We start from the raw sequence: 27,214 nt of genomic DNA, 5'->3' as shown, positions 1-27,214 counted from the left end.
GAGCCTTGAGGGTTTCTTTCCTTCTACCCATCAGCGTACTTTAAGTTGTAACACCCATATTTAACATTCAGATTTTGATGGTCTTTTCTGAAATATTAACATGCTTAGTGGTGGTTATATGAAGAAGAATGTGAGACACTTTTTTCCTTTTACATATTAGGATATACACATTAGTAACCATGTTAACCACTTGGTTGGGTATAAGGAATGGACACTGGATAAGTAGCGTTACTTATATAGGAGGGTACAATAGCAATCCAGAGCAGGCAGTAAGCTATCTACAGAGACACAGTCAGTGGAGCTCATTCCTCGGGACCTCTGGGTCTCTAGAGTTAGGGTGATAGCATTGGATGTAAAGGGAAAAGACCAAACCAGGCAGAAGTATCAAGGGCAAAGGATCATCAACAAATGATAAAGGGCACCTAAGAAATATTTTATCCATATCATAATTAAATGACCTGGTGTTGACTTTGGTTAATTCCTTCAAGTAAGGTGGTAGGAGAACATTTATTGGACTGAGTTGCATATAGGATTAAGTATTAGATATCCCATGTACTTGACTTTAACTTCAATACTGTAACTTCAGAATTGCTCTAATTTGAGTGAACTTGAATCTCAAGATTCTCCTCATTATAGCTCAAATTTCATAAAAATTTCAAAACTGTCAAGCTATCTGAGTAGGTACCAAAGAGAGAAAACTGATGAGAAGTCCATTGTAAATACTCACAGGGGGCCCTCCATCACCACGACCGCCAACAGGCCCAGGGGGACCATTTGGACCCTAAATGCAAACAAAAAGAGTGACTTAAAATCACAAAACAAATAAGTATTGCAAATGTAACTCTTTTTCCCCCCATCCTATCTATGCATTAAAAGAAATTTTAGAGATGAAAACTGATTATATGTGTTTTATGAAGTAAAAGCTTCACTCCAATAAGCACCCTCATGGGTTATTGAAGCATAAAAATAAAACAATATTTACAAAACTTTCATGAATTGTAAAGTGATATTCAAATGCAAATTCTTTTTAATCATGTATCTGTAATCTCTCATGGATAGCAGGCACTTAGTTGATGTATTAAATTATAAAAGCACATGGGTAACTACCCACACTGGGCTGACCACCAGTGAATTCAACTTACAGATGGCCCAGCAGCTCCAACAGGCCCGGCAGGACCAACGACACCATTTTCACCCTTAGGGCCTTTGGTTCCTTTCTCTCCTTTAGCACCAGCTTGACCAGCAGCACCCTGTTGAATTGGAATTGTTAAAGCTCTGATGTTCTGTCTCACTGGACTCCTCATCTTGTGATGATTTCAGTTCAACCTGTATTATGTGATACTTACAGCAGGACCAGCAAATCCATTGGGTCCAGCAGGACCAACCTCACCACGTTCACCCTAGGTGAGAGATAAAATTATTTTAGCAATTCTAGGTTAATGAATGTCTACAAATCATGAATTGTGAATGTACAAATGACCCAGAATTTGACTTACAGGGCTACCTCGAGGACCAGCTGGGCCAGCAGGACCAGCAGAACCAGCTTCACCCTGTAATGAGACCAAAGATGAGTTGGTTAATATGTCTCACACACATTCTTCAAGAACTGTGAGGGAGGGCGAATAGCAGTAGACAGAGGTTACTGTCAGAGTTTGCAGCAGCCTTGGAGGAGATAAGTAATGCACATCATAGAGTTAAATGGAGTGGATTTTTACCCTACTTAAAGGTTGAAGTGCTATTGGTTCTATACTTACAAAAACACTATCAATCAGTCCCCACAATACCAGGAGAGGACATTTTAATTTTTAGATGGACACAGGGCCAATCTATTTGCTACAATCTTTACAACACAATAATCCAGGCCTATTTTAAATGGACTGTTCAATGTGAAATGGGCACACTATATATTTTATTGATTTTTCTTTCTTTTTTTTTTTCTTTTTACAATTGAAGGTTTTGAGAAGGCTTAGTGCATTAGGAAATTGTTAATGGGGAGCAGAGAAAGTCTTTAAAACAAATGATAGGGATTAAACTACAGATCAGATAGCTGGCACATCTACAGAGAGGTAAAGAGAACTTTAAGTGCACAGCATTTGTTTCTTCCTGCCCTATCACACCAGCTGGGTTTTTAAATAAGTGGGCTTTAGATCAAGTCATAAAAATGACTTGTTAGGGCTCTTCATGACTAGGACAGACAGGAAAATTTAGACAGTGCTATCAGCTCGAAGTTAAGATCAGTGCAAATGCATGCTTACCCGATCACCTGTGGCTCCAGCAGGACCAGGGGCACCTACAGCACCAGGAGCACCCTGCATCCCCAAAGGAAACATGTCACATTAACAACCCTCAAAACCATCAACAATGATCCTTGTCATTTCCCACTGTTGTGCTTACATAGAGACAGAACAGTTGTATTGCCCACACTGGAGGCATTAAGGAAACCTGATACACATCAGTTCTAATTACTAAGGTCCCTAGAATCCAGTTTGCAGTAATCAAAGTTATGAAAATGTGAATGGTCAGAGTAGGTGAGGAATACGGGAGGTCTTGGACCCTATCCTTATAAACTTCCTTGGAAAGCAAATGAGTAGACCTATGTGGAACTGTGAGAACTGTGGGATGCAAAGGAAAACAAAAAGGACAAGGAATGTGTGCTAGTTAGCAACTGGATGGGAGCTCTGTGGCCCGGAGGAACCATGGCGCTGGTCCCTCAGGTCACCTGTGAGTTTTCCATGGCATTTACAACTAATCTGTGAGCTCCTCTCAGACCAAATTCTAGGGTATCTATGTGAATAACTGCAGGACCTTGTTAGGGATTTTGGCTTTTTAAAATGTAAGAGAATGATTGTTTTTTGCACAAGTCCTAATATTACTTAATACAGTCACTTAATGTTCTGTTAAACATAGAGCTTTGAATCTCTCGTCTGTAGCTGGAATATTTAACACTAAAGGAGGAAGAATATTCAAGATTTATGTGCAATTTAACTTTTCTTTTGGAACATGCAAACTGATATTATTAGTGATCTAGAAAGAAATGAATGGCTATTTTTCTAAACTTGGCATCTATTATTTTTTTTGTAGTTCTATTTTGGAAATCACAGTATAAATTGAGTAAAATGTGACCAAAAACCACACAAACAACAGTGTACTCACACGAGCTCCATCTCTGCCAGTGTTACCAGTTTCACCTCTGAGGCCAGTTTCTCCCTGAAAGTATAAAGCAAGAGCAACGTTCTGTTTTCTGACCAAATTATTGAATCAAAATTAATTACAACTTTTTTTTTTACAAAAAAGCCATAATGCATTTAATCTCAAGAGTTTTAGTCATTTTTCGATTTGTCATTCAATAGGATGTGGGATGAGTAACAAGGACCTAATAATTCAAAGGGTTTTCCACATTATGTTGCTAAATATATTTTCTAGTTTCCATACACCCTTCTGATGCATAATGAAGTCAGATACAAATTGATGTGGACAGAATTGTAAGGCAACATGACAATGGGCTGTGGTGCTTGAGCACTCTTACGGCATAACGAATGCCGCAGCACGGTTGACAGCTGTTCAATATAGCTTCTTCCATTAATTAGGGCAGGATGAGGCATTATTGTTAGTGGCATTAAAATGAGCCTCATGTATTACTCAACACCATCTGTTTGCGTGAAATTCCATGGTAGCAAGGAATTTTGCCAGATGAGTGAGGTTAGACATGCATAGGTACTAGGTTGTAGAGGGAAATGCACCTAGATGTCAAAATGCTACCAGACCACCTGCTAAGAACTGTGAATCAACAAGGCATCCTTGTGAAGCTTTCTTTGCTCTGGTGCAGGGCAGTGTTACCACAGGCCACCACTGAGAGGATACCTTTTCTCCCTTGCCTCCAGGCATGCCAGCAGCACCTCTCTCCCCTGGGAGCCCACCAGGGCCAGAAGCACCAGCGTTGCCTGGGGCACCGATGGCACCAGCTTCACCCTGAAACCAAACACACGTGAAATTCATTACTTCAGAAGTAAAAGAAGAAAGCAAAGAATCAAGCTCTTGAAAAATTCCAATTTAAACATTTAAGAGACAGCATTGTCACCTGCTTAGAGACACAAAGGGGGGCCTTCAAAAGGGGAAGGCTATAACAGAGTGGTACTGCTAAGGGCATGCTGACTGCCAGAAGAGGGGAGTGGGAGTGGGTGGCTGTGATTCTTTTGGAACTTGCACCTAGTCCTCTTATAGAAGACAGGCATCAAAAGGAGAGGAAGGACAATGGGAAGAGGAGAGTGAAAAATGTTTGTCCATAAACTGCTTTCAAAGATAAGTCTCTTAGCCAAGCCAAGAAATGCGAAAAGAGAATTTATCAACTGGGGACATGTTTGCCTCCTTAAGGGCAGAGACTCTAGCTTCCAATTGTATATAAATCCTCACAATGCAATGTGCTTAAGCCTGTTGGGTATCTTTTGAGATGAATAGATTCCTTTTGAGAGCATTACTGAATACTACCAGATTTTCTTTATTATTTCTTCTCTCCCTCATATTTTGTTTTTATTTTTACCCTGTGATATTCTTCCACATCATATGATAGCTTTGTTGTCACTACTCTTCACAATCTTTGTCATGACGGGTAAAATCAGAGGTAATATGAGCTACCTTCTCTGGCTGTGGTTAAAAATAATCTGATTTTCAGACATGTGTAATTTCATCCATTTTAAAGTCAAAACTACAGAATCTATCTTAGTACACAAGTTTTCAGATCTATGCTGTTGGGAGGGATATAATGTTTAGTTAATTTTCATTTCATAAGTTCTCTTATTAAAATTTAGATGACTTTTAGAAATTTTACTCTATGGGGTAGAATGCAGATAGTGCAGTGCCCCCTGCTTTTTTCCTGAAAACAATGTCCATATGTGTAGGATGGCTCTCTATTGAGATTTCCTGTCCTTCCCAAGTTTTCTCTTGGAACACTTCAGGTCACTGGAATGAGACTGCTAAACAGGAATTATCACAAAACTGGAAATAAAACTTTGAAAAGACAACCATTCTCCTGTTCGAAAGGGTCTATTTATCCTATAGCACCCTGACACATGTCATCTACATATGAAGTGTTACCTTGTTTCCATCAGGCCCTGGGGGGCCAGAGGGACCTCGGCTTCCAACAGGACCGGAAGGGCCAGCAGCTCCACTCTCCCCTGGGGGACCCCGTTCCCCCTGTAAGACAGCAGTTAAGAGATCACTCTCCCATGCCACACTGTTCACGTGTCTAGATTGTAGTCCTTCTTCCATGATTCTCCAAACTAGTATTTTTTCAGTTGTTTCTGATTTCTGTCCTGGTTTAGTGGGTAGGATGAGATAATCTCCAAGATCTCATTTGGTTGTAATATTCTGGGTGGACACCACACAAATGTGTTCCTTTCAAAGTATGACATTCAATCTTTGGAGTACCTTTACTTTTGGGGAAGTCTTTATAATGTACCCACAAATGAAAATAGATGCTAATTATGCACAGTAGTCTAAAGAGAAGATTGTGAAATTTTAATTGAATAGTAATGTCAGGAATAGGTAAGACTGTATTCTCATATCTGTGCATCCTTTATAGCATCATGTAATAATGGTGTGTCAGGACATGCAACAGAGGACATATATGTATATGGGTGTTCACTTGTACCTACTTAGCTGAATAGCTCTGAAATTGCATCTAAATGTCATATTAGCATAGGACTCTCAGGATCAGAGAATTTCTCCCATAGTTTCAGATTGCAGTTCTATCAAAGGACCTTGTTATAACTTTGTTCTATGTTATTTTTTTTAATTCTAATTTTGACTTTCCTAGGTGTAGATGGTAGCTAACAACATAGTGGAATAGTTTATTAGAAAGATTATTATTCTACTTATGCTAATATGCATAGGCAAAATATTTTCTTCCTAAAACTAGACTTTGGGTTTAGCAATAGACCTTGAATAAAAACATACATTACAAAAATTCATATTTCATCTCAGTATTATATTTTTAGTTTGTGTTCCACCTCTGTAATATGTATCTCATGCTTATCTATATAAGTGACTTTCTATAGCACATATATCAGTTCATTTGTGTTTCTTGTAACCATTTGGTAATTGAATAGGAAATAAGGAAATATGAGTAACTAACCAGAAAACAATACTAACAACTTAGAAATCTAATGTCGACAGATCAAATTTTAACACAAAAATGGGTCAGGAACTTATTATCAAAAAAGGTCATCAATGATAGGAGAAAGCACTTTGTTTAAAACCATATCACTAGAAGTTTGTAAAAGTTAAGTTGGGGGTGGAGAGATGGCTTAGTGTTCAAGGTGCTTGCCTGTAAAGCCAAAGGATTCAATTCTCCAGAACCCACATATGCCAGATACACAAAGTGGCACATGCATCTGGAGTTCATTTTCAGCTGCTAAAGGCCCTGATATGCCCATTTTTTTTTCTCTCTCTCCACCTGCATCTTTCTCTCTCTTTCTCAAATAAAATGAAAGTTTAAAAATAGTTAAGTAAAACTTACTCTAGGACCAGCAGGACCAGGGAGGCCAAATTCACCAGGGATACCCTAGGTCAAACATGACAGAAAATACACCATTATATATATAATCTTCTGAAGGACTGAAATAAACCTGCATGATTCTACCCATGTCAACACTTCAGCAAATAGGCTAATAAGTATAATAGAACCTTCAGCTCTCTATGGCAAGCTGCAAAATGAAAATTCCGTTGATATCAAGACATGCCTATGCTAAAACCTGGTATCAGAAAATTCATTTCCCATTATTTAGCTTAATGTTTTTTAAGAAGTGACAAAGCAGGCTTTTTCCTTGATCATATGACAAATGTTAACAATCATTATCAGACATTGCCCATTTTAGCTATATAGCAGACTGCCTTCTTAATAAACATTATCATATTCTATACATTCCCTAGTTAATGGTATACCCAAGTGTATCTCTTTTATTACTGACCAGCTGTCTCTTTAATGTGCCCCACTGTTGACAAAGGAGACTAGGCCACAGAATGTGACTAAATTGAGGCACATTCATCACAATTAGAGAAAATGACTCAGAACTCATGCTCTGATTGTGGAGAGCAGTGTCATGTCTGAATGCCAAGAAAAACATTAAAAGCAATTTTTCAGGGTCTGGTTTAATGGAAAATCAGTGCATTTATGTTTTCAGTATGGAAAAGGAAATAATTTGTATTTTAACATGATCAAGAACAAAACAAAAATTAAGGCTATTACATGAAATATTCATTGATAGGTTTTGCTTTCATAATGTGATGTTTCATTCAATGCATAAAACAAGGTAATTTGAACTAAACTAAGTCAGTTGTCTCATTCTCTCCTTCAATGCCAACAAGGTAGAACACTATCATTACTGTGTGAAATAGGAAATTTTGTTTTACATATTGTAATTGCATGACAGTAGGGAGTTGAGTACAAGGAAATTCTCAATTTAGATGCATTTATTATCTATCTGTTTACTCACCCTTTCTCCTGGTTTGCCAACTTCACCAGTGGTACCCGAGGGGCCAGGCAGACCCTAAGTAAAGAGACATACAAATCTCAATCTTATGGTTATACTCATGGGATATTCTAATAATTGAACCTAAGAAGGAACCAGCATCATATCAACATGTATACTATTATATTATATGTAAACATTCTGCAAAATTTGCTTTAAAAATATACCCTGTGCTTTCAGTTCTAATGCAAAGGTCTGTGTGGTGGTGATGGAGGGGGAGGACCCAATGAATTGGAGGTGTACAGTATAGCAGAAGTCAGGACTGTGTGTTTGTTGACTCACCTGGAAGCCTGGAGGGCCAGCAGGACCCTGGTCACCTTTGCCACCTTGGACACCCTGAAAGCAGCAAGACAGAACAAGTATCAAATCTGTTCCATTTATGGTCTAACATTTGGAGATTAAATTGAGATGGCTGTTGGGGAGGGGTGGTTACTCTAGTTGAGAAAGGCACAGAAGTGGGGAAAAGGCTCACCTGGGGTCCAGGAGGTCCCTGAGCACCATTATTCCCATCAGGACCTGGAGCACCCTAAAAATGTTTAACAGAAAGACTCGTGGTTACACACACACATAGGCAGTTGAAGATACTTTAAAGTGCTTGAAAGTTAATTCTTTAAGACAAATTTGTCAACTTGGCATGGATTAGACTCATCTTGAGTTTTACCAGATCCTAAATTCTACCTGTTAATTTTTGATATGTTTCAAAGGAACCCCACAAATTGGTGGCAGATTGGAAAAGGCAAAGATTTCTATTACATAATCATAATCTCTTAGTTATGAGGCAAACAAAAGATCAGATGCATCTGTATCTTTGACTCAATATACATTTGATTTGTTAGAGCTCATTGCTTTATCTGTGTAGTTTTTTAAAAAGGCAAGGACATTTTATAATGTTTGTAAAAGAATCTTAGAAGATGCCACCTTGGAAAAATGATGTAGAATGATATCTAATGCATGCTTCTTTGGTGATTCCTAAACCAACAAAATTGTAAAGAAGTTAGCACCTACCCGAGCACCAGCAAGACCAGGATGTCCTTTATCACCATTTTTGCCAGGGTCACCCTATAAAATAAAAACCAAAAAGAAAACAAAAGGCAATTTTACACATCTGGTATCTAATTTTCCAGGACAATTTTTAAATGTCGATTTTTCTTATGTTTTTGTGTTTTTTGAAATTGTTCCTCTTTGAATTTATTATCTAGTATCATGTGGCTCTGTATGCACTATGAAGGTGCCTGTGTCTGTGGGAGAAACTGACTCAGGTGATGGTTTCCAGCAGTGTGCCAGGACACACTGGAGGTAAAGCTCTAATGTAATCAGTGGCCTGCAGTTGTCCCGAATTGAAAGGACCTGCCTTGAGGTGAACTGGACTCACAAGCAGGGGAAAAATATTCAAGTTTGGGTGAGGTGTAGTAAGCAAGTGCAGAGGGAAGGAAGTCATGGTGGTTCTTACAGTGGGGCCTTTGGGTCCAGGGAATCCAATATTGCCAGCCTCGCCTCTTGTTCCAGCTGGGCCAATAGGGCCAGGTCTGCCATCAATACCAGGGAGGCCCTGAAAGTAGAGTTTAAAGTTTATACACGGTCTTCCAGTCTCAAGAGTCCAACATAGTCATGGGATGAAACACAACAGTTTTATAAATGCATAGCACTTCTTGTATAAAGTGTCAATAAATTATGAATCCATTTCTTTTTTCTCAGTAAGATGTCAGTACAAAGACACTGGTTCAATCTCATATGTGTGCAATTTCCCTCCGCCCTTCCCTTTCCCCAACCTTGTCACCAGCTTCAATTTCCCTAGCCATGGTTTTCCCGTCTCTGTGTTCATTTGGGTTCCATAATTATAGTCTATTATCGTGTATTCCCAGATGATGTAGGTGGCTGATATTTATTTTCAATGTGTTCATGTATAAATAAGCCACAGAATAGGCTTGATAAGGGTGCCATAAGTGTCCTTGAAAACATAATGGAAAATGAGCAATACTTACTACAGGACCTTCTTTACCAGATGGGCCGACACTTCCAGGGGAACCAGGAAGACCCTATAAAATAAATGAGGATACTTTCATGCTAGCACTTTAACTCACATACTCAAGGCTCAAATTAATTGAAACTTCACAAAGCCCTATTTCCTCAATTCTTGTTTGTTGCTTATGGTAAATCATTAGGGATATTAGCCACTAGCTAGAAGGTGTGAAAAGAACTCTGAAATTTTTCTTCCATCTTTTTGTGTCTTTTTTATTGAATTCTAGTGCAACTGATCCATTTACAGATAATGACAAGAAACCGTTAAGCAACATGCTATTTGGGCAAAACATATAATGCTATTTACCTCACAGGGAAAAAACTAATACTTTTAGTAAGCAATTTCCAAAGTGGGTTTTTATTGCTATATTTGGTATCTCTATTACTTGTTTATGGTGCAATTACAGTTGATATTCACCCATAAGAGATAATGTAGCAAAAAAATTACTGTATTGCTATGGATTAAAGTATCTACAGTTCTAAAGGGCATTTATGTATAGCTAGTGTGATGCTGAATACATTACAACACTTTGTGGCTGCTGGAAAAAATGATTTCACTTATGAATCTAATAAACTAATAATGTATAGCCCTAATATATTTCATGAACACCTTATATAAAACTCACAAATTAAGATAAAAGATTCGTGCTGATAAGAGAACTAAACTAATTTGGATATATTAAAATAAATCTGTTTTTTCACAAAAACCACAGCCACTGTATCAAGCAATAAATAGCAGATTTATGAACTAGGTAAATAGATAAAAATATGTATGGGACTTTGATACAGTTAAATTAAACAGGCAACTATCAGCAAATCTACTACCAAATTTGCTTTAGATGTTTTTTATTGTTATTGTCAGTATGAAGCAGCCTTTTCAAGAAGGAAGCAGTGTCAGATAAAATTTGCTGAGAATTGATCAGAAACTTACTCTGGGTCCCATGAGGCCAGGTTCTCCTGGGCGACCAGGATCTCCATTAGGGCCTCGGGCTCCAGCAGGGCCACTTGAACCACGACTTCCAGGGGGACCCTGTTAAAAAGAAAGGAGTGAGTTAGGATGGGACTAAGACTAAGGACACACCAAGCAGCAGAAGTATCAATCTATTTTCCAGGAAATAAGAGAAGAAGAGCTTACCATGACACCAGCTCTACCATCAGCTCCAGGAAGACCACGAGAGCCAGGACTGCCCTGCAGGAAAGGATAGGAAACAAGAGGGAATTAGAGAAAACCCTTGAATCTGTAAGGCAGAGTTAATTAATACAGAGTGTGAGCCTCCTAAGGGGGAGATATAGGAATATACCAAGCCAAAATGCTTCACCCAAATGCCAAGGGAATGCTTAGATGAGCATACTACAAAAGTAGGTCAACACTGTTTCCAGACCAATTTAATGACGTATAAAATTTACAGCCACTGATTTAACAAAACAGGTGGAAAGTAGAGTCTTCTTTCATCTAGAAAATTCACTCTTTTTGACTGATTCCCCAAGAAGGGATGTCATCATAGACCTCTAGTATGTCTTCAGTATTCTGAACTTACTCTCAGTCCAGCAGGCCCCACAGGGCCAGCAGATCCAGGTTCGCCAGGCGAGCCTCTCTTTCCTTCTTCTCCACTGGGGCCAGGAGGACCTTGGGGCCCAGCAGAACCCTGTTTAACAATAAGAAGAACAAGAAAGAAGAGTAGAAAATAAGTTTTATAATGTATCCAGTGACTAAAACTGGATTGTAAGAATGTGTAGACAACAATATCATTATAACTACTTACAGGCTCACCCTTGTTACCGGTCTCTCCTTTGGAGCCAGCTGGGCCAGGCTCACCCTAGGATACAAAACAAAGCAGGGGTCAAATGACAAACATTTGTCAAAACTCTTTTGCAGACAAACCTCTTAGGATAATTATGAGTTAAGGTACAACAAACAAACAAAACCCTCATATTCTCTCAAAAATTGTGCCTAGAGAAATGGTAGTGGTAGGAACATGAGACATAGATTATAGAATTTCCCTCATCCATCCTTGAATATGATTCTAAGCAGAAGGAGTGTGTCTGCCTGCATGTGAGGCTGAGGAAGCATCCATATGTCTGCATGCATTTCTATGAGACATGTAAACAACAAATAACATGAAGGAAAGCAGGAAAAACACAACTAAGAAATCAAGATACTGAGAAATGCTGGTACAGCCAGTACTCCCGGATGCAGACAGTCTTAGCAGTGACCACTCACAACAAGTCCTCTAGGGCCAGAGGCACCAGCAGCACCCACAGGACCAGGAATACCACGGGGTCCAGGGAGACCAGGAGCCCCAGCAACGCCTGGAAGGCCCTGTGGAAAAACAAAGCAGGTTCATCACAAGACAGTGAGGAACAGAGGCTGTGCTCACTACATGCTTCTAAATCCACCCATAACAGCATATAGGGAGGACCCAGGCATACTCACAGCAGCACCCTTGGAACCAGTGAGACCATTTGCTCCAGGATTTCCCTACAAAGGAAAGGAAAGGGAAGGGCCTCAATTAGTTGGAATATTTTTAGCCTTCTTAAAGCCCACCTTTATTCTCCACCTAATTGGGGCTAATAACAACGACTACTTACAGGAGGTCCAACAGGGCCAGAGACACCTGGAAGTCCCACTTCACCACGGGGACCAGCAGGACCAGAAGCACCAGGGTTACCAACAGGTCCAAGTTCACCCTAAAAGCAGAAAAGAACACAGAGGAATGAACCAGCAAATAATGTTACTCAGACACCAAGTTTTAGAGAATGTCTTCAGATTGTCACTTAGATTAATCTGGTTTGTTCCCACAAGATTTGAGGTCAGTCAGCTTCCTTATTTTTCTAGTCTAGCTTTTGCTATTTGAGCTGATCAGTACTTTCAGTCAGCTTCTGTCTCTGTGGATGATTGAGGCTGGTTTTCCATCATGAAGACTAGCTTGGGAAGCATATCTCACAGGGGTATCATGGAATTAGTTTCCATGTTGCCATTTCTACCTATGTTCATAGGGCTCAAGTACAGAGAGATCTATTTCAAATTGGGAGTGAAAAATCTGGTTGTTCAATATCCATTTTGAAGGGAGAAATCGATGTAGGTAATTGTTCTATAATTATCTCTCTCTGTGGATGGTTTTGATCTTTCACATCAGAGTAAAACGTTTATCAAGGAAGTTCGAATGATGATCAATGTTTTTACCTTGGGACCAGGTGCACCAGGGAAGCCAGGCGGGCCAGCAGACCCAATGGGACCCTGGAATCAAAGCAGAGGACGTAAGTAATTTCTTTTAAGTAAATTAAGAAAACAACAGCAGGAAATTGAGGTGGCTCAGAGGGCTTTGATCTGATTTGATATTTGTGAAGCACAAGTGGACAGCTAGTTATTAGCATTAGTGCCTATCAAGGAAAGACATTCAAAGTGTAATGAAGGTAGATTTTATAATTAATTTTCCCAGGTATTTATAAATCACACAGCTACTTACAAGTGGAAATTTCAAAAACTTCATAGAACATATAGAAAAGTGTTCAAAATATGTGATATCATAGGAGATTAGTGAAGAAGATAGCTCCCACCCTGTCCTTGCAACTCTTCCTAACTTCCCATTGCTAGAACTTACAGCAGGACCCACAGGACCAACACTGCCATCACTGCCACGAGCACCCTATGGAGGATACAAAGGCAAAAGTCAGGTAAAAAGGCAACTGTTGCCTTTGCAAGATGCTGTAAGAGCATAAAAAGAGGACAAAAATGGGCCACTTACAGCTGGGCCAGGAGCACCAACACGTCCTCTCTCACCAGGAAGTCCACGAGCTCCCTAGAAGCAGAAATGCTTTCCATAAAATCTAGAATATTAACCTTAAAAGTACAGGCAGCATTTGCTTTGTTCAATTTATAACACATGCATAAATCCATTAAAAAGAAAAGTCATGCTCTAACACCAGGTAAAAGGTTTCAATTAAATATGCAGAAAGTGATTAGAAAAAAATATCAAAGATTGTAATGCTGAGAGAAACGCAATTAGCAAAAACATTTCCAGAAGTTTCAGCATGCAGATTGTACACACTTAGATTATCAATATGGAAATCAATACTTACTGCTTGACCTGGAGTTCCATTTTCACCAGGGGCACCAGGTTCACCCTACATGGAGAAGAAAAATTGAATCTCTATTCATTATATGTGCCCATTATTTTTCTGATTGTACAGTTTTAACCCTATTATTTCAGGACAAAAGTATCCACATACAGATTATTTCTTAATTATTTCAGACAAAATTTTACAAATTGTTAAAATATGAGTTTTATTTAAACATACCATAAGTCAAGATACTAAAGAGGTGTTATTTAACTGCACACTGTCTCCAATTTCTTTTTTGTGTTCAACACATTTAGACTAGACTCATAGATGAATAATAACATAAAAAGAGGTGACAAAGAATACATCTCTTTCAACATTTTTACTCTATGCTCCATTTAAAACTGTTTGAACACTGAACGTTATCATTCTCATAAAATACATATCAAGGTTTGAAGAATTGTAATATTTTGTGGAGTTGTCATATTTATGTCCAAGCTATACCCTTGTTCTGAGAGTAGGGAGTGTCAGAGTGATTTCATACTACAGTGGAAGTAGAACTTTCCCTTACGATAATATATCTAGATACAAAAGAAGCGTGCTTGATGAGCCTGTGTAAGGACATCTTGTTTTTAGGATGTGTGTGGGTGGGTGGGTGTGTGCGTGTGTGAGCAAGTGGTGGGGATTGATCCCAAGAATTGCACATGCTAAACAGATGCTCTATCCCTAAGCTACATCCCCAGCTCACTTTCTAGGATTTTTCATAAAGTACATTCTTTGGGAATAAGTGGGCAAAGGGTTTCTTTAGCTTTTTTCTTTTAACCCCAAATGAATGACATTGTGCAAGTCACTAGCTCTGGCTAAACCTCAGTTTCCCCTATTTGCAAAATGAGGGAAGTCCTCAAAAGATTCTTTTAGCTCTAACATTTAAGTATATTGTGATTAGTAGTCTGAGCTGCTATGTTAGGCTCTTGGGAGAATGGGTTTGACCTTATCCATTTGTGTGGCAGCTGGAAAGTTAGAACAGATTCTCCATATTCATGTTCATTTCTGGTCCCGCTAGTATTCGTTACTCATTAATTTGTAATTACGTTGGTATTCACTTTAATATCACATTATCTCCTTAATAGGAAAGAGAACATTTTATAGTTGAAAATGCTGTCAGAGAAGAGCCTAGCCAAGAGATAACACACTTCTGAGACTTTAATTACCTAATTAAAAATTTTTTGAGTGTGCACAGATAAATCACAGGAAAGAGGTTGAAAAGTGTATTGTGACATGAATGTACCTATCTAATTAGTGCATCGCAAAAGAGAATTTACAGTTGAAAATAACACAATGTGTTCTAATATCTGATTATATGTTTATTTACTTTTGTTTTGGCTGTAGAGACTGACTGAAATTATGGGAGGAGGAAAAGAAAGGGAGGAAGAAACTATGCAGATTATTTCTGTCTTGATTGTTTAATAGACATTCAGTTAAATAAATATTAGTGATTGGACTTTTGTCATAGAATCTCACAATCCCTACCCTTTAGAGATTTGAAGTATAGAAGAGGAAACAAGATATTTTCTAAAGTGTGGGAACACTTCAGTAAAAATATCTTTTGTTGGTGGTGATGAGGAATGTTAATTTTTTTTTTTTTTTTGTCTAACTCAGTATTTACCTTCACACCTGGGGCACCAGCTTGTCCCTTCAATCCATCCATACCACTGTGTCCCTGAAAAGCAATGGTTACTGTTAAAATGCTGTTTCAAGACAATGTGTGGTCCAATCAAAACCTTCTGTCTTTGTAATGGCTTTATCTCCTGGGTAGATCCTTGGCTGCTAACAGGGAATAGAGGTCCTTCTCACACATGCCAGGTGAACTGGCCTTCCTGCTCCAGGTAAGCCATCTCACCTTCTTGTACTTGAGAAGAGAAGGATATCAGACTAGATGCTCCCTCACATCACTGCCGATTCTCATGATCTGACGATTGTCAAGTGGTCAGAAAAAAAAAACCCAAACAATGCATATTCTATAATTTCTCTTAATAAAAAATGTGCCCCACTTTACTTTCCAATAATCTTGTTCTTTCTCCCTCCCATTTGGCCAACTCCATGAATGTGAGGGTCAGGATGTGTCACCCAGGAATTTAAATACATCTAAGTTCTTTCCAAACAACAACAGCAACAACAAAAGAGTAATAGTCAGCATTTTCACTATTCTGTGTAATGAATGACTCACCCGCACGCCTTTGAAGCCAGGAAGTCCTGGAGTGCCAGGGAAACCACGAGCACCCTTGAGAGAAATACAGAAGAAGATGAATAAGGTTTTAATATAACTAAACAAGACAATTATTTCTTCTTTATTAAGTAGTTCTCATCAAAACACAAGTTTGTCATAAAAGCTGATATGTTTTTAAGCACCAAGCCACAGACTAATTGCTCTGATGTGTGCAATGAAGATAGTAATATTTACAGAAAGCACAAGTAAGCTGCTTGTATTCACACTGTCACTTCCATTATTTGCACAAATAAAATATATGCATTTTTCCCTACAGTCTTTCATTGGTGGGATGCCTTTAGTCAGCATTATAAGCATGAATGATATCTGTGTCATCATGGATGCATGTTCACTTATATTTTTGCTAGATTATATACTGTCATAGATATTCTCACCTGTGGTCCGACAACTCCTCTCTCACCAGGTCGTCCAGGCTTTCCAGGGTTACCCTAAACACGAAAGCATCATGGAATCAACCTTCACTTGAAAAACTGTTAGATAAAAGTAGGGGGCATCTTGGTTTTCACAATAGAAGAGAAAGGCACACATAAAAATGTGGACCCAAATACATGTTTAATTAGCAATTATATTTCCCCAAGTACAAGCAAATTAATTAATATTTCATTAAAAATAATACTTTCCAGATGGGGAGAGTCACGTCAGGCATATTGGATCTAGAAATTCTCATTGAAGCAGAAGCATTTAAATTTGGAAGTGCTTGAGAACAAACACTTACATCCTCACCAGCCTTGCCAGGAGCACCAGGCGGACCACGAGCACCAGCAGGACCCTAAGGGATTGCAAGACCATACTGTGGTTAAGGCTGCATTTATAAACCTCCCACAAAAGACACCTGTCATGAAGAGAGAAGATGTTCTCACCGTCTGACCAGGTTCACCAGGCTCACCAGCAGGTCCTTGGAAACCTTGAGGGCCCTAAGAACGGAATGATAAAACAATTCTCATTTCAACCTTTTATTTCTATTTTTTGCAGTGCTGGGCTCAAGCTCAGGTCCTTGCCCATGCTAGGCAAGTGTTCTGCTATTGAGTTATATCCTGATCCCATCACCTTACTTATTAATTCTTCCTCTTTTCACATAAAAAGATTATAAATTTTTGGTACTTACAGGGGCTCCAGCAGCACCAGGAGGGCCTCGGGGTCCCATTAAACCCTGTAAGGTGGAAAGATATGGTTAGCACTGACAACTTTTCCCATGGCTTTGGTTGGGGTTACATAAATTAGGTTGGATAAATTGGATTTTGATAAGACAGTATACTGTGCCACCCACATTTTACAATGGATAGATGAACAAAACTATCCTACTTTTATTTTAGAGATTCATCATTTCCAAGGTAGCATTTGAAAAGGCAAGTGTCTTTTGCTATTTTCTTTGTTTTTGCCTTTCCCTTTCCACCAACCAAATCTGCAGAATGAAATGAGAATTATATGGGTTTTCCTAGGTTCCTCAAGATTGGGCACCATTGGGCAACTAAAGATTGCAATTGGTCTTTGCACAAGTACAGAACACACAATTGCTTTCTCTACCGCTGACAGGACATGGACATTTGATCTGTTCCCTATATCATATGTCACCTCCCCCATGTCATATTTAGCTAAGAAATTGATATTTTTATTGCCACAGAGACATAAATTGAAAAAGATTAAAAGTCCTTCCTAATGATTAAAGGGAGGTTTGTTATAACCTGAGAGCTCTTTTAAAGCTGTTGGTGACTGATGAAAATGTCAAACAAAAATAAATGTAATGAAGGGTGAAGGAAATATAAAATATTGAAACAGCTTATCAGAGGAGTCTATCAGATGAATTCCAATTAACAGTAGATTTTCTCTTTGTTTTTTATTTTATAACACAAAAGTGAGGTAAAACAGAGGGTATGAGTTTGTGACCAAATGTACATTCTCAATTCCTTTCTGCAGTAGTCAATGCCTACATAAGTGTATCTGTAGGATCAGTACCTCAAAATGCTGGAAAGACTTCATGCACATGTCTTGAATAATTTGTTTATAACTCATCAACCCTTAGAACCCTGCATTTAAGCCTATCCCCTGTATTAATACGCATGTGAAACACTACACATTTTATTTCAAATGGGCATCATTTTAATTTTAAGAATTATTTGGTCTTAGAAATTGTTTCAACATTAAAATAAACTGTTTAGTCTCAGGAAAATATTTTTAAAATAATCATTAGAAATAATTTTCTTTGACATCATGAATTTTTAATTATATTTATTCATTTTCCATTTATTTGCAACAATTTCATTTACATAAATAGTATTTTACTTTGTAGAGGCTGTGAGATGAACTATAATTACTCATTAAATCAGAAACAGGCCCTGTGGGGTTTTATAGTTATTGATTTTCTAACATAGAAAATTATTTTAATACTTCATTGCTGCCTGTCTTCTCTATTTGGGAAACACATATTTGTTGATTACATATGTCTGTGCATGTGTACAGATGTGCAAGTTTAAATAATATTTCACTGATATTTAAAAGTAAAATATTCTGCTTAATAACTGAGAGAAAGAGAAAGAGAGAGAGAGAGAGATGCTAAAGACTGGGGAATCTGAAATCCACATTAATTTCCCCAGATCATCAGAAACTCTTAAAAATGACATTTGCTTATGTTTTACTTTGCACCCCATCATTGCTTCTTCTTGAGAACTGAAACAGCTAATTTCAAATATTCAATATATAAAAAAAGCCAAAAGAGGTGTTCCAATTTTTCATTTCAGATATGAGCATTTTAAATTACCATAAAAAGTCTAGAAATTGAAAATCATCAATTAAAGCTACATTATTTCATAAGTGAGAGTTTTAATTTACAGAAAATATTATCTTGCCCTTATAATGTTTTAGTTTTTGCGGACCATTAGCTTCAGTAGAACATCTATTGAAGATAGAGTGTTGAAGGCACAGACCAGGTAACATTTGTATTTTAATGACTGTGTTAACTCTGGGCAGATAAATGTCTTTGGAAAAAAAGTAATTAGAATTACCAAATTTGTGTGTGTGTGTGTGTTTGTGTTAAGTTCTGTTGTACTTAATAAATCCAATGTTTTTACTTCTAGTATATTTTAATTCTTTTTTATGTAAACTAGTATACATTTTGCATGATCATATCCATTTTTTTTTCATCTACTACATTTCAATAACATTTGGTAAAGACTTCATTTGTTAGCTAGGCTATTAGGTTATGCACATGGAGTTTTTTTCTTATAAATTGCTATGCAAATGGTAGGATATGTTCCTGGATATTGATATTGAGTGAAGTAAATGATAAATTTGAGTTATTCTCTTCCATATTTATTTTTAATAAATACACTTAAAAAGGAATTTTTATCAAACTGGAGAAAAAGTATTTCGTCTTTGAGGGAGAGTTAGAATCTGTATTTTCCTTTTCTGTCTTTCTCCAAGTGTACAACGTAGCTAGAACCTGATGGAGGCACCTGGAAAATATTTGTTACTAAGGGCATATTCTATTCAACAAGCAGATATATGAGACATGATATTGTCTAACATCAGCCATCTTGTTTGTTGGTTTGTTCTGTCATTAGCTATCTACACGACCTTTGGAAAATGGCTTAAACTCCTCAGGGGCTGGACTAGATAGAATTTGCTGATTCTTTCCAACAAGTTCAGGGAACTTAATAGATAATTCAATGTTTCTAAGTGCTGTTTCACATTCTAAGAACTGTTAAAGAATAAAATATTAATTAGCAGTACTATTTTGAATGAAATTGATTTACCTAAGTTATGGTTGCTATTTCAAATGATCATTTCTTGACATAAATGTCTGACCTATCTTAATGAGATATGTTTGTGGAGAAAATTGAAATCCATAACCAGGTTTAGGTTCTGATATATTTACATACAGAAAGAAGAGTTGTTTTTATTTCCTCTAAGTACTGAGTGTTAACCTATATAGCTAAATAAGTAACATTGTAAAACAAAATAAATTCTCCACATTTTTAAGATAAAAAGATAAACATACCATTGGCCCAGGGCCAAGTGAAACTCCTTTCCCATCATACTGAGCAGCAAAATTCTAGAGGGTACAAAAAAATATATGTACATATATTTATTAGTCATATGTAATTTTCCCATTCTGCTTATATTCTTCCGGTGCTATTTAACAGAGATTAGTGTCTTTAATATTCATTTGCAATTCAGTCTTGAACTAAAAATTCATAAAACACTAGGAGAAATAGTTTTAAAGTATAGTCCACTCCTAGCTTGAAATGAGGAGTTTCCTTCTCTTTTTTTTCACATTGTATATCTGGTTTTACATGGGTACTGGAGACTCGAACCTGGCCTTCAGGATTGGCAAGCAAATGTCTGTAACTGCTAAGCCATTTCTCCAGGCCCTCTCTCTTACTTTTGAGACTTGCCACCCACCTTGTTAGATCTGTGAATCTGCCCCCACTCTCTACCTTGCTTACTTCAATAAAGGGCAGCTTTCCCAATTTTCAGAGGCCTTGAGAGCCCCTCTTCCCCCAAATGCAGCAGAGGTGGAGAAGACAGGGCTGCTCTTCCCAGGTTGCCCTTGCCCATCAGAACTCCACACAATGACTAAGACACCTTTTCTTTCTTGCTGTAGTTTCAGAAAGGATATAAAGAGTTTTCAAGTTCAGAGGAAAATTAAAATGCCCCTTGGAAGATTAAACTTTTAAAAAATAGTTCACAGTAATAACTTTACTGTTAAAGATCTCTCTTAGAGTGGTAGCTCTATTAAAGAAGGTGCTTTTTAATGCACTCGGTAGATAAGCAATCATAATAAGATCTTTGGGGGAGAAAGGTCTTATTTTACTGGCATACAGGCAAGTATTAGAATCAGGGTTCTGAGTCATAGTGTTAACCAATCAAGCAAATATGTTTTCTTTCCTGCAGTGAGGCCATTTGGCACTCGTACCATTGTCAAAGATACAAAGCTCAAAGAAGATACTAATGAAAAAGGGAAATGTACTTTTCTCAAATTAGTTTTGAGCAAATTAAACTTAAAACTGCTTTGAATGTTGGTTCAGCAGACTTCAGGCCAAGGAGAATAAAAAAGATAGGATATTTATGAAATTGCCTAAGATCAGGGATTTCATGTATGTAATTCAATCGAATCAAACTCTTTAATAATGCAACACCTCTTATTTGTGCCTTACTAATAAAAGATATTAAATCCCCAAATTAAATAATGGGAATGACAGCTACCTTCCATGAACAAAAGAGCCATCTTGTAATTGACAAGGCCTCACAAAGAAGACAGGTAAAGCAGAATCTTAAATGAAGCTAAATAAAATATACTAGTTTCCAAATAGAACTTAACTGCTGGAAGTCAATTCCATAATAAGCCTTTCCCAATAGTGGCATAAGACAGTAAAATCAGATAAAAGTTAATATTTAAGATATCTTACCCCGCCAAGACCAGGGGGGCCAGGAGGGCCAGGTGGACCAGGAGGGCCGTTGAGACCATCTTTACCATCTCTGCCTGGCGGACCTGGTGGACCCTGTTTTATATGAAGTTAATTAACACAGTGCTACACAGGCCCCGCAGAAACCCACACAGGATGTGAAAAGGCAACCCAAGAAAGAATACATGTGGTAAGATCAGATGTCTCAATGTAAGTGAAGAGTGAAAACTGAATATGGCACATATATTATTGACTGACATCCACTTATAACATGGGTTTAAAAAAAGAACCTTTAGTAACTGACATATAACAATAACACAGGGCAGTGAAGACAAGGTAGCCATTGCCTATTAATTCATAATGGAGCTCCAGGATTAAAATTAAGCTTAGAATTATAGTGAAAGCATATGATTCTCTGAACCTTATATTCATTATAGTACATGATGATGTACTATATATGTTGACAGTTTCTGACTTTGATGAATAAATTCAATTGTTTTGGCCTGTAATGAGTGAATAGGAGATTAAGTGATAAGGTAATTTTATCATAGGATAGAAAATTTTGAACTAACACTATTTAAGTTGTTCAAATAATTAACTGATATAATTCCACCTCTAAATAATTAAATAGTTAAGACTTCATGAGAGATTCAAAATATGGGTGCTTATATACTGGAAAATGTACCATATAATTCAAATCAAGTAGTTATAAATGTCAAATGGGCATAGCAAGGAGATCTAAGCATGCCACAAATAAAGTATCATCCTGGCTTGTACAAGTATGAGTTTAGATGGAGAAACATAACTCTTATTTCACTGATTTCTCCAGTAACATAAGAGATTTTATTTCAAAAGAAGTGAAACATACTATAAAGAGGACTCAGTGGATGCAGGAGATGTATTTCCATAATGTATGCATTGGACAGGTCAAATAAAAACAAAGATAGATATACCATGCAAAGAATTGGCTGTCTGTAATACTGTTTCTTTTTCAGAGGGATAATCTTGGCTGAAAAAGAACATTGATTATATTTAATAATGCCCATTCACCTTTTCTATATGGCATTTTCTTTTTAAAAAGTGGTGCAATTGCCTGGATATATAATATTATTATGAATTGTCAGTCTTCTGTGGTTCCTACTATGTAGTTAAGAATCAAAGCCCTTCAATAGTTCAGAATTCACATACCCTTTCTCCACGTGGTCCTCTATCTCCAGTGGGGCCCTACAAAGAAGATATACATGACAGTAATAAATGTTAAAGTATTTTCCAGGAAACAAGCAAGCCATCTTTAAAGATAGCTACCTGTTAAGACTTATCTACCTATAATATTAGTAGTAGCTAAACAAGACTGGTACAATGTAATGTGGCTTTTATTACAATTATATGTAAAATTTTCAAAATCGAGTCTACAATGGTTTCTATTAATTAAACCAATATTGTATATAGTATTTTTAGTATGAGAATTACTATAAATACAATGACCATTTGTTACATCTTTCACAACCTATATATCGTCAAATGATAAAATGAACTTTCCTGCCTATAATTATCATAATCTACACTGCACTCTGAAATAAAAAAAAACAAGCTCCTTTTAGTTTGAAAATCACCAATTTGTATAGTATAAATATAATCAGAGATGATTCCGGGAGACAACAAAAGTTTGTTTCCTCAAATATCAAAGATACTTTATTTTATGGTTTAGTTAAGACAAATTCCTTTGGCAAATCCCCATAAGTTATTGTCCTCCTATGATTTAGTTTAAATCTTATTTAATTAAAATTATCTCTGGCAATTTTAAATGTTTATGGAGAAGTATTAGAATCTTACCTTTGTTAGAATTCCCTAGAAATGGAAAGAAAAGATTATTATGAGAATATATATAATATACATTTGAATATACATAGATGCATGCATATATATATATATATATATATATATATATATATATATATATATATATTATAGCCATGTTTTTATTTTGATATCATATACAAACATATCTATACACTAAATCATATTACCCATTTACTATCTCTTAATATAATCCTTCAAAATATAGTGTAAAATTTTACCAATAAAGTCAAATAAAATATGTCAAAACCAAAAGTATATACTTATCTGTAATTAGATTGCAAGTTAAACTCCTGAACTTAGAATTTGTTCATAATACATTTGCAAGTGAGTCCAAGGGAGATATAAAATTCTCCAGCTCAGTGAAATTTGTGTTTCATTGTATGTGACCCTAAAGCCCAAACTTTCACTGGCTCACTTATTCTCTATTTCTTATGAATATTTTATGAAGCTGGCCTGACTTAGCACCACCCATTTTGGAAAATGGGGTGGGTACTTATTATGGTAGCCAGAAAGGATTGGCCTACCATCACCCATCACAATTTTCTTGGAAAACCACTTAGGACACCTTCCCTAGCCCCAGAAAGCCAGTATTGTGGTTAAGAAAATTGACGTATGAGGCCTAGAGAGATGGCTTAGTAGTTAAGCTGCCTGCCTGCAAAGCCAAAGGACCCAGGTTTGAATCTCCAGGATCCACATAAGCCAGATACACAAGGTGGTGCATGGGTCTTGAGGTCATTTGCAGTGGCTGGAGGACCCAGAGCACACATTCATTCCCTATCTCTCTCTCTCTTTCTCTGCCTCTTTCTGTCTGTCTCTCTCTCTCTCAAATAAATAAGTAAAACTGTAAGGGAAAATTGAAGTTTAAAGTTTCTAAAATTACTTTTACTTACCTCTTGTAAAGCTGTATAAGAGAAAGGGGAAAGTAAAAGGTAATGGTTAGCATCATTTCATTCATTGTTAAAAGTAACTGAAAAATAGAAACATCTGTTTACAATTGTTTATAAAATAGAGTTAGCTGACTAAAAGATTCATTCTTTTCTCACTAAGAATATTCTAATGCCTTGAAAGTTATGCAGGTCAAAAAGATAACAGAGATCAGTAGGATCACTTGTTTACAGTGTTAATATGTAAGTATATTTTGAATTAAATGGCTAATTATTTACCATTTTATAAATGCTGTGAAATATTATTTTGTCTGGGAGATATTTCTAACGCTTCACAATTTTGTTGGAAATTGAACTACTATGAGATAAGGCCAGTAGATTGGTGAGGAAATGATTTATGATTTAGATCATCTTTAATACTCAAGAATCTAAACAAGTAAAATTTAGGAAAGTGTATTACCTGGGGTATATTTTTTAAAAGAATATTAAAGTTACTTAGTACTTTACTGAGTTTTTACCATTCTCAATGCTCTTTTACCAAAAATCTAACTGGTACAGTAACTGTAACTGTAAAAGTGGATTAATTCAGACATCTGATTTTTTGCTTTAAATTAGTTCATTTAAATTAGGTAAAGTTGGGCTGGAGAGATGGCTTAGCGGTTAAGCGCTTGCCTGTGAAGCCTAAGGACCCTGGTTCGAGGCTCGGTTCCCCAGGTCCCACGTTAGCCAGATGCACAAGGGGGCGCATGCGTCTGGAGTTCGTTTGCAGAGGCTGGAAGCCCTGGCACGCCCATTCTCTCTCTCTCCCTCTATCTGTCTTTCTCTCTGTGTCTGTCACTCTCAAATAAATAAATAAAAAATTTAAATTAGGTAAAGTCATTTTATTAACATGTATCACTTTTGTCCCTGAGAAAGGTTTTCTCTGTACAAATGGAAAACTGTAGAATAAGATCTTGAAAAATAATGGAAAAAATAAAGCCATATTCTCTGTCATAATTACTATAAAGTCCTTTGAAATTCTTTTTTTATAGTGTAATAATTATGGATTAATGTGGGATACCAGTGTGGCCAAGCTTGCAATAGGTTGAATCACCCCTAAAATTACTTTCATTACTTGGCCAAGAAGTGTCATTTGGAGTGAGGACATCTGCTGCAACAGACAGTTCATGAAGGTGGACCACATCTAGCACTGACATTTAAGAGCAGTTGATGAAAATTGCTGTTAAAGTAGAAAAATGATAGGTTTGGTTTAAGGTGCCCATCGGCAGGGAGAATAATTAATGCCTGATCTGATCAACAGAAGTTCTTTACGATATTGGAGATTTGCCTTTTAATTGCTTAGATGTGAGGCACTTTGAAGAGCATGTTTGGTAATGTTTCTTAAACTTCACATATCCTTTTGTCTGTTAGCAATCTTTTCTGTAGATGTCAACTCTTCTATTCTCTGAATTCATGTAAGCTAACGTGGGATGGTGGATTCAGTACAAGTGCTCCTAGTATCTTCGAAGTGTGTACTAAAGTGGGTGAAGGGCGCACAGCCTAGCAACTACTCAGCGCTGGACACCGTGGCATGTGGGTGGGGCGAGGTTTTGAAGTGCTGGGTGTGGCCGGCCAGGCCAGGCACCCTTCATTCCCCATCAAGCCAACATCTTTGTCTAGTAAGTAGGCAGCCATTTTCAAGATGAAAACCGACAGATTTTCTTCATTCTATCTTGGCATTGAGGTCTGGTCCTAAAAAACCTAGAAATGGAAAGTGGCCTTGGAGTCAGTTCATTTAATTTCCTGCTCCCATTTGAAATAAGGCTCAGTTGGTTCCCACCAGGTCACATGGTAAACCAGTGACAAACCTTTGGGAGGAACTAGTTTCAGGTTGATATCTCCCAGTCGTTTCTTCCCTGCTCCCCCATTAGTGTCTGGTTGTCATTGAGAATATGTTGAGGGGTAATCAACTAAATGCAGATCTGATTTTAGTTAGAAGTTACCATTTCCATGAGCAAACAATGAATTGAGAATCTTATTTTCCTTCTCAAAAGTAAAAGTAGCCTTCCAAATAGCACTCTTCTCAGGATGCACAGACCAGCTACTGGGAATGATTCCAACTACAAATCTCCATCAATCCACAGGACTGTGTTTTCCTTATCTGGGGATCCCATTAGCTCAAGGCCTGGTCCCTTTGGCTTTCATTTTCTTTCCTCCAGGGGGCGCCTTTTCATCACCATGACCGTCAGTATCACCCAGACCTACCCCGAAGTCCAGAAGTGTGAAGAGGGGGCGAGTTTTGTATTGCTGAGTTAAAGCGCTCTCTAAACCAGGCCTCAAGTTTTACAAGGTGGGTGGGAGCACGGTTATGGGGCCTGCAGGGTGGGGGCCCTTGACGTCCTTCAGTGTCAGCTGTGACTGTCTCATCCATCCTTAGGCACAAAGATCCCCTTACACCCCCCGCCCCCCGAGCCTCACCAACCTGAGGTTCCTGATTAACTGTTTCACTTTAAGAGAAAAACTTCCCTAACTTTTGCCCACAGTTAAACCTTCTGTGTTTTCATGTTTTTTTTTCCTTTTTTTTTTTTTTTTTTTTTTTCAAAGCGCTTGTCTTGTTTCTCAAAGTAAGCCCTTCGTTGTTCCTCACTCCTGAGAGAACCTTCCCAGAAAGCTGTATGTGGAATTAAGGGCGAGGTTTTCCTTTCTGGCACCATGGGTGCCCACCTATCTAACATCTCTGGCCCCTCTCCCCAAACAAGCGGAAGGCACTTACATTGGCATGTTGCTAGGCACGAAGTTACTGCAAGCAGCAACAGAGTCCGCGTATCCACAAAGCTGAGCATGTCTACCACTTAGACATGCAGACTCCTTGTGTCGCAGGCCCTTGGGTCACCGGAGGCGGTTATCACCTGGCAGGCACCGGCATGCAGTCGTGGCCAGTCCCTCCAACTTAGCCGAAACCTCCTGCCGCCTTGATGCTAAAATAATAAAGCCCGGATCTGCCCTATTTATATGGCAAAAGTTCCCCTGGCTGGAGGGTGCCTCCAAAAGCGTCTCCACCAATGGGAGGGCTGGGGCCTGGGGCCCGGGACGCCACGCGGGGAGGAGACTGCGGGGGCGCAGAGGCGGGAGCGATGAAGGGGGGAGGGACGTGCCACGGGGCTGGCTTCTTAAATTGGTTCCATTCTTTTTGAGGAC

General features: G+C 37.8%; 1 protein-coding gene across 1 annotated transcript in view; it reads right to left on the bottom strand.

The window, feature by feature from the left end:
* Positions 1 to 26,984, bottom strand: part of Col1a2 (collagen type I alpha 2 chain) — a 36,611-nt gene extending 9,627 nt beyond the window's left edge. The window contains exons 1-38 of the mRNA XM_045160265.1: positions 26,790 to 26,984; positions 24,044 to 24,054; positions 23,127 to 23,141; positions 22,482 to 22,517; positions 21,297 to 21,389; positions 19,886 to 19,939; positions 16,997 to 17,041; positions 16,752 to 16,805; positions 16,607 to 16,660; positions 16,266 to 16,319; positions 15,832 to 15,885; positions 15,271 to 15,324; positions 13,626 to 13,670; positions 13,292 to 13,345; positions 13,148 to 13,192; positions 12,730 to 12,783; positions 12,135 to 12,233; positions 11,980 to 12,024; positions 11,767 to 11,865; positions 11,309 to 11,362; positions 11,084 to 11,191; positions 10,681 to 10,734; positions 10,477 to 10,575; positions 9,509 to 9,562; positions 8,977 to 9,075; positions 8,532 to 8,585; positions 7,999 to 8,052; positions 7,809 to 7,862; positions 7,491 to 7,544; positions 6,515 to 6,559; positions 5,092 to 5,190; positions 3,862 to 3,969; positions 3,154 to 3,207; positions 2,256 to 2,309; positions 1,497 to 1,550; positions 1,347 to 1,400; positions 1,143 to 1,250; positions 728 to 781 (exon numbers count right to left, since the gene is read on the bottom strand). Coding sequence (XP_045016200.1) covers positions 728 to 781; positions 1,143 to 1,250; positions 1,347 to 1,400; positions 1,497 to 1,550; positions 2,256 to 2,309; positions 3,154 to 3,207; positions 3,862 to 3,969; positions 5,092 to 5,190; positions 6,515 to 6,559; positions 7,491 to 7,544; positions 7,809 to 7,862; positions 7,999 to 8,052; positions 8,532 to 8,585; positions 8,977 to 9,075; positions 9,509 to 9,562; positions 10,477 to 10,575; positions 10,681 to 10,734; positions 11,084 to 11,191; positions 11,309 to 11,362; positions 11,767 to 11,865; positions 11,980 to 12,024; positions 12,135 to 12,233; positions 12,730 to 12,783; positions 13,148 to 13,192; positions 13,292 to 13,345; positions 13,626 to 13,670; positions 15,271 to 15,324; positions 15,832 to 15,885; positions 16,266 to 16,319; positions 16,607 to 16,660; positions 16,752 to 16,805; positions 16,997 to 17,041; positions 19,886 to 19,939; positions 21,297 to 21,389; positions 22,482 to 22,517; positions 23,127 to 23,141; positions 24,044 to 24,054; positions 26,790 to 26,859 — 2,349 coding nt within the window. The 5' untranslated portion in view covers positions 26,860 to 26,984. The remainder of the gene's footprint in view (positions 1 to 727; positions 782 to 1,142; positions 1,251 to 1,346; positions 1,401 to 1,496; positions 1,551 to 2,255; positions 2,310 to 3,153; positions 3,208 to 3,861; positions 3,970 to 5,091; positions 5,191 to 6,514; positions 6,560 to 7,490; positions 7,545 to 7,808; positions 7,863 to 7,998; positions 8,053 to 8,531; positions 8,586 to 8,976; positions 9,076 to 9,508; positions 9,563 to 10,476; positions 10,576 to 10,680; positions 10,735 to 11,083; positions 11,192 to 11,308; positions 11,363 to 11,766; positions 11,866 to 11,979; positions 12,025 to 12,134; positions 12,234 to 12,729; positions 12,784 to 13,147; positions 13,193 to 13,291; positions 13,346 to 13,625; positions 13,671 to 15,270; positions 15,325 to 15,831; positions 15,886 to 16,265; positions 16,320 to 16,606; positions 16,661 to 16,751; positions 16,806 to 16,996; positions 17,042 to 19,885; positions 19,940 to 21,296; positions 21,390 to 22,481; positions 22,518 to 23,126; positions 23,142 to 24,043; positions 24,055 to 26,789) is intronic.
* Positions 26,985 to 27,214: the final 230 nt, after the last annotated feature.

The sequence above is a fragment of the Jaculus jaculus genome, chromosome 10 (assembly GCF_020740685.1).
Source record: "Jaculus jaculus isolate mJacJac1 chromosome 10, mJacJac1.mat.Y.cur, whole genome shotgun sequence".
NCBI classification, from domain to species: Eukaryota; Metazoa; Chordata; class Mammalia; order Rodentia; family Dipodidae; genus Jaculus; species Jaculus jaculus.
This window is presented reverse-complemented; position numbering and strand designations above follow the sequence as displayed.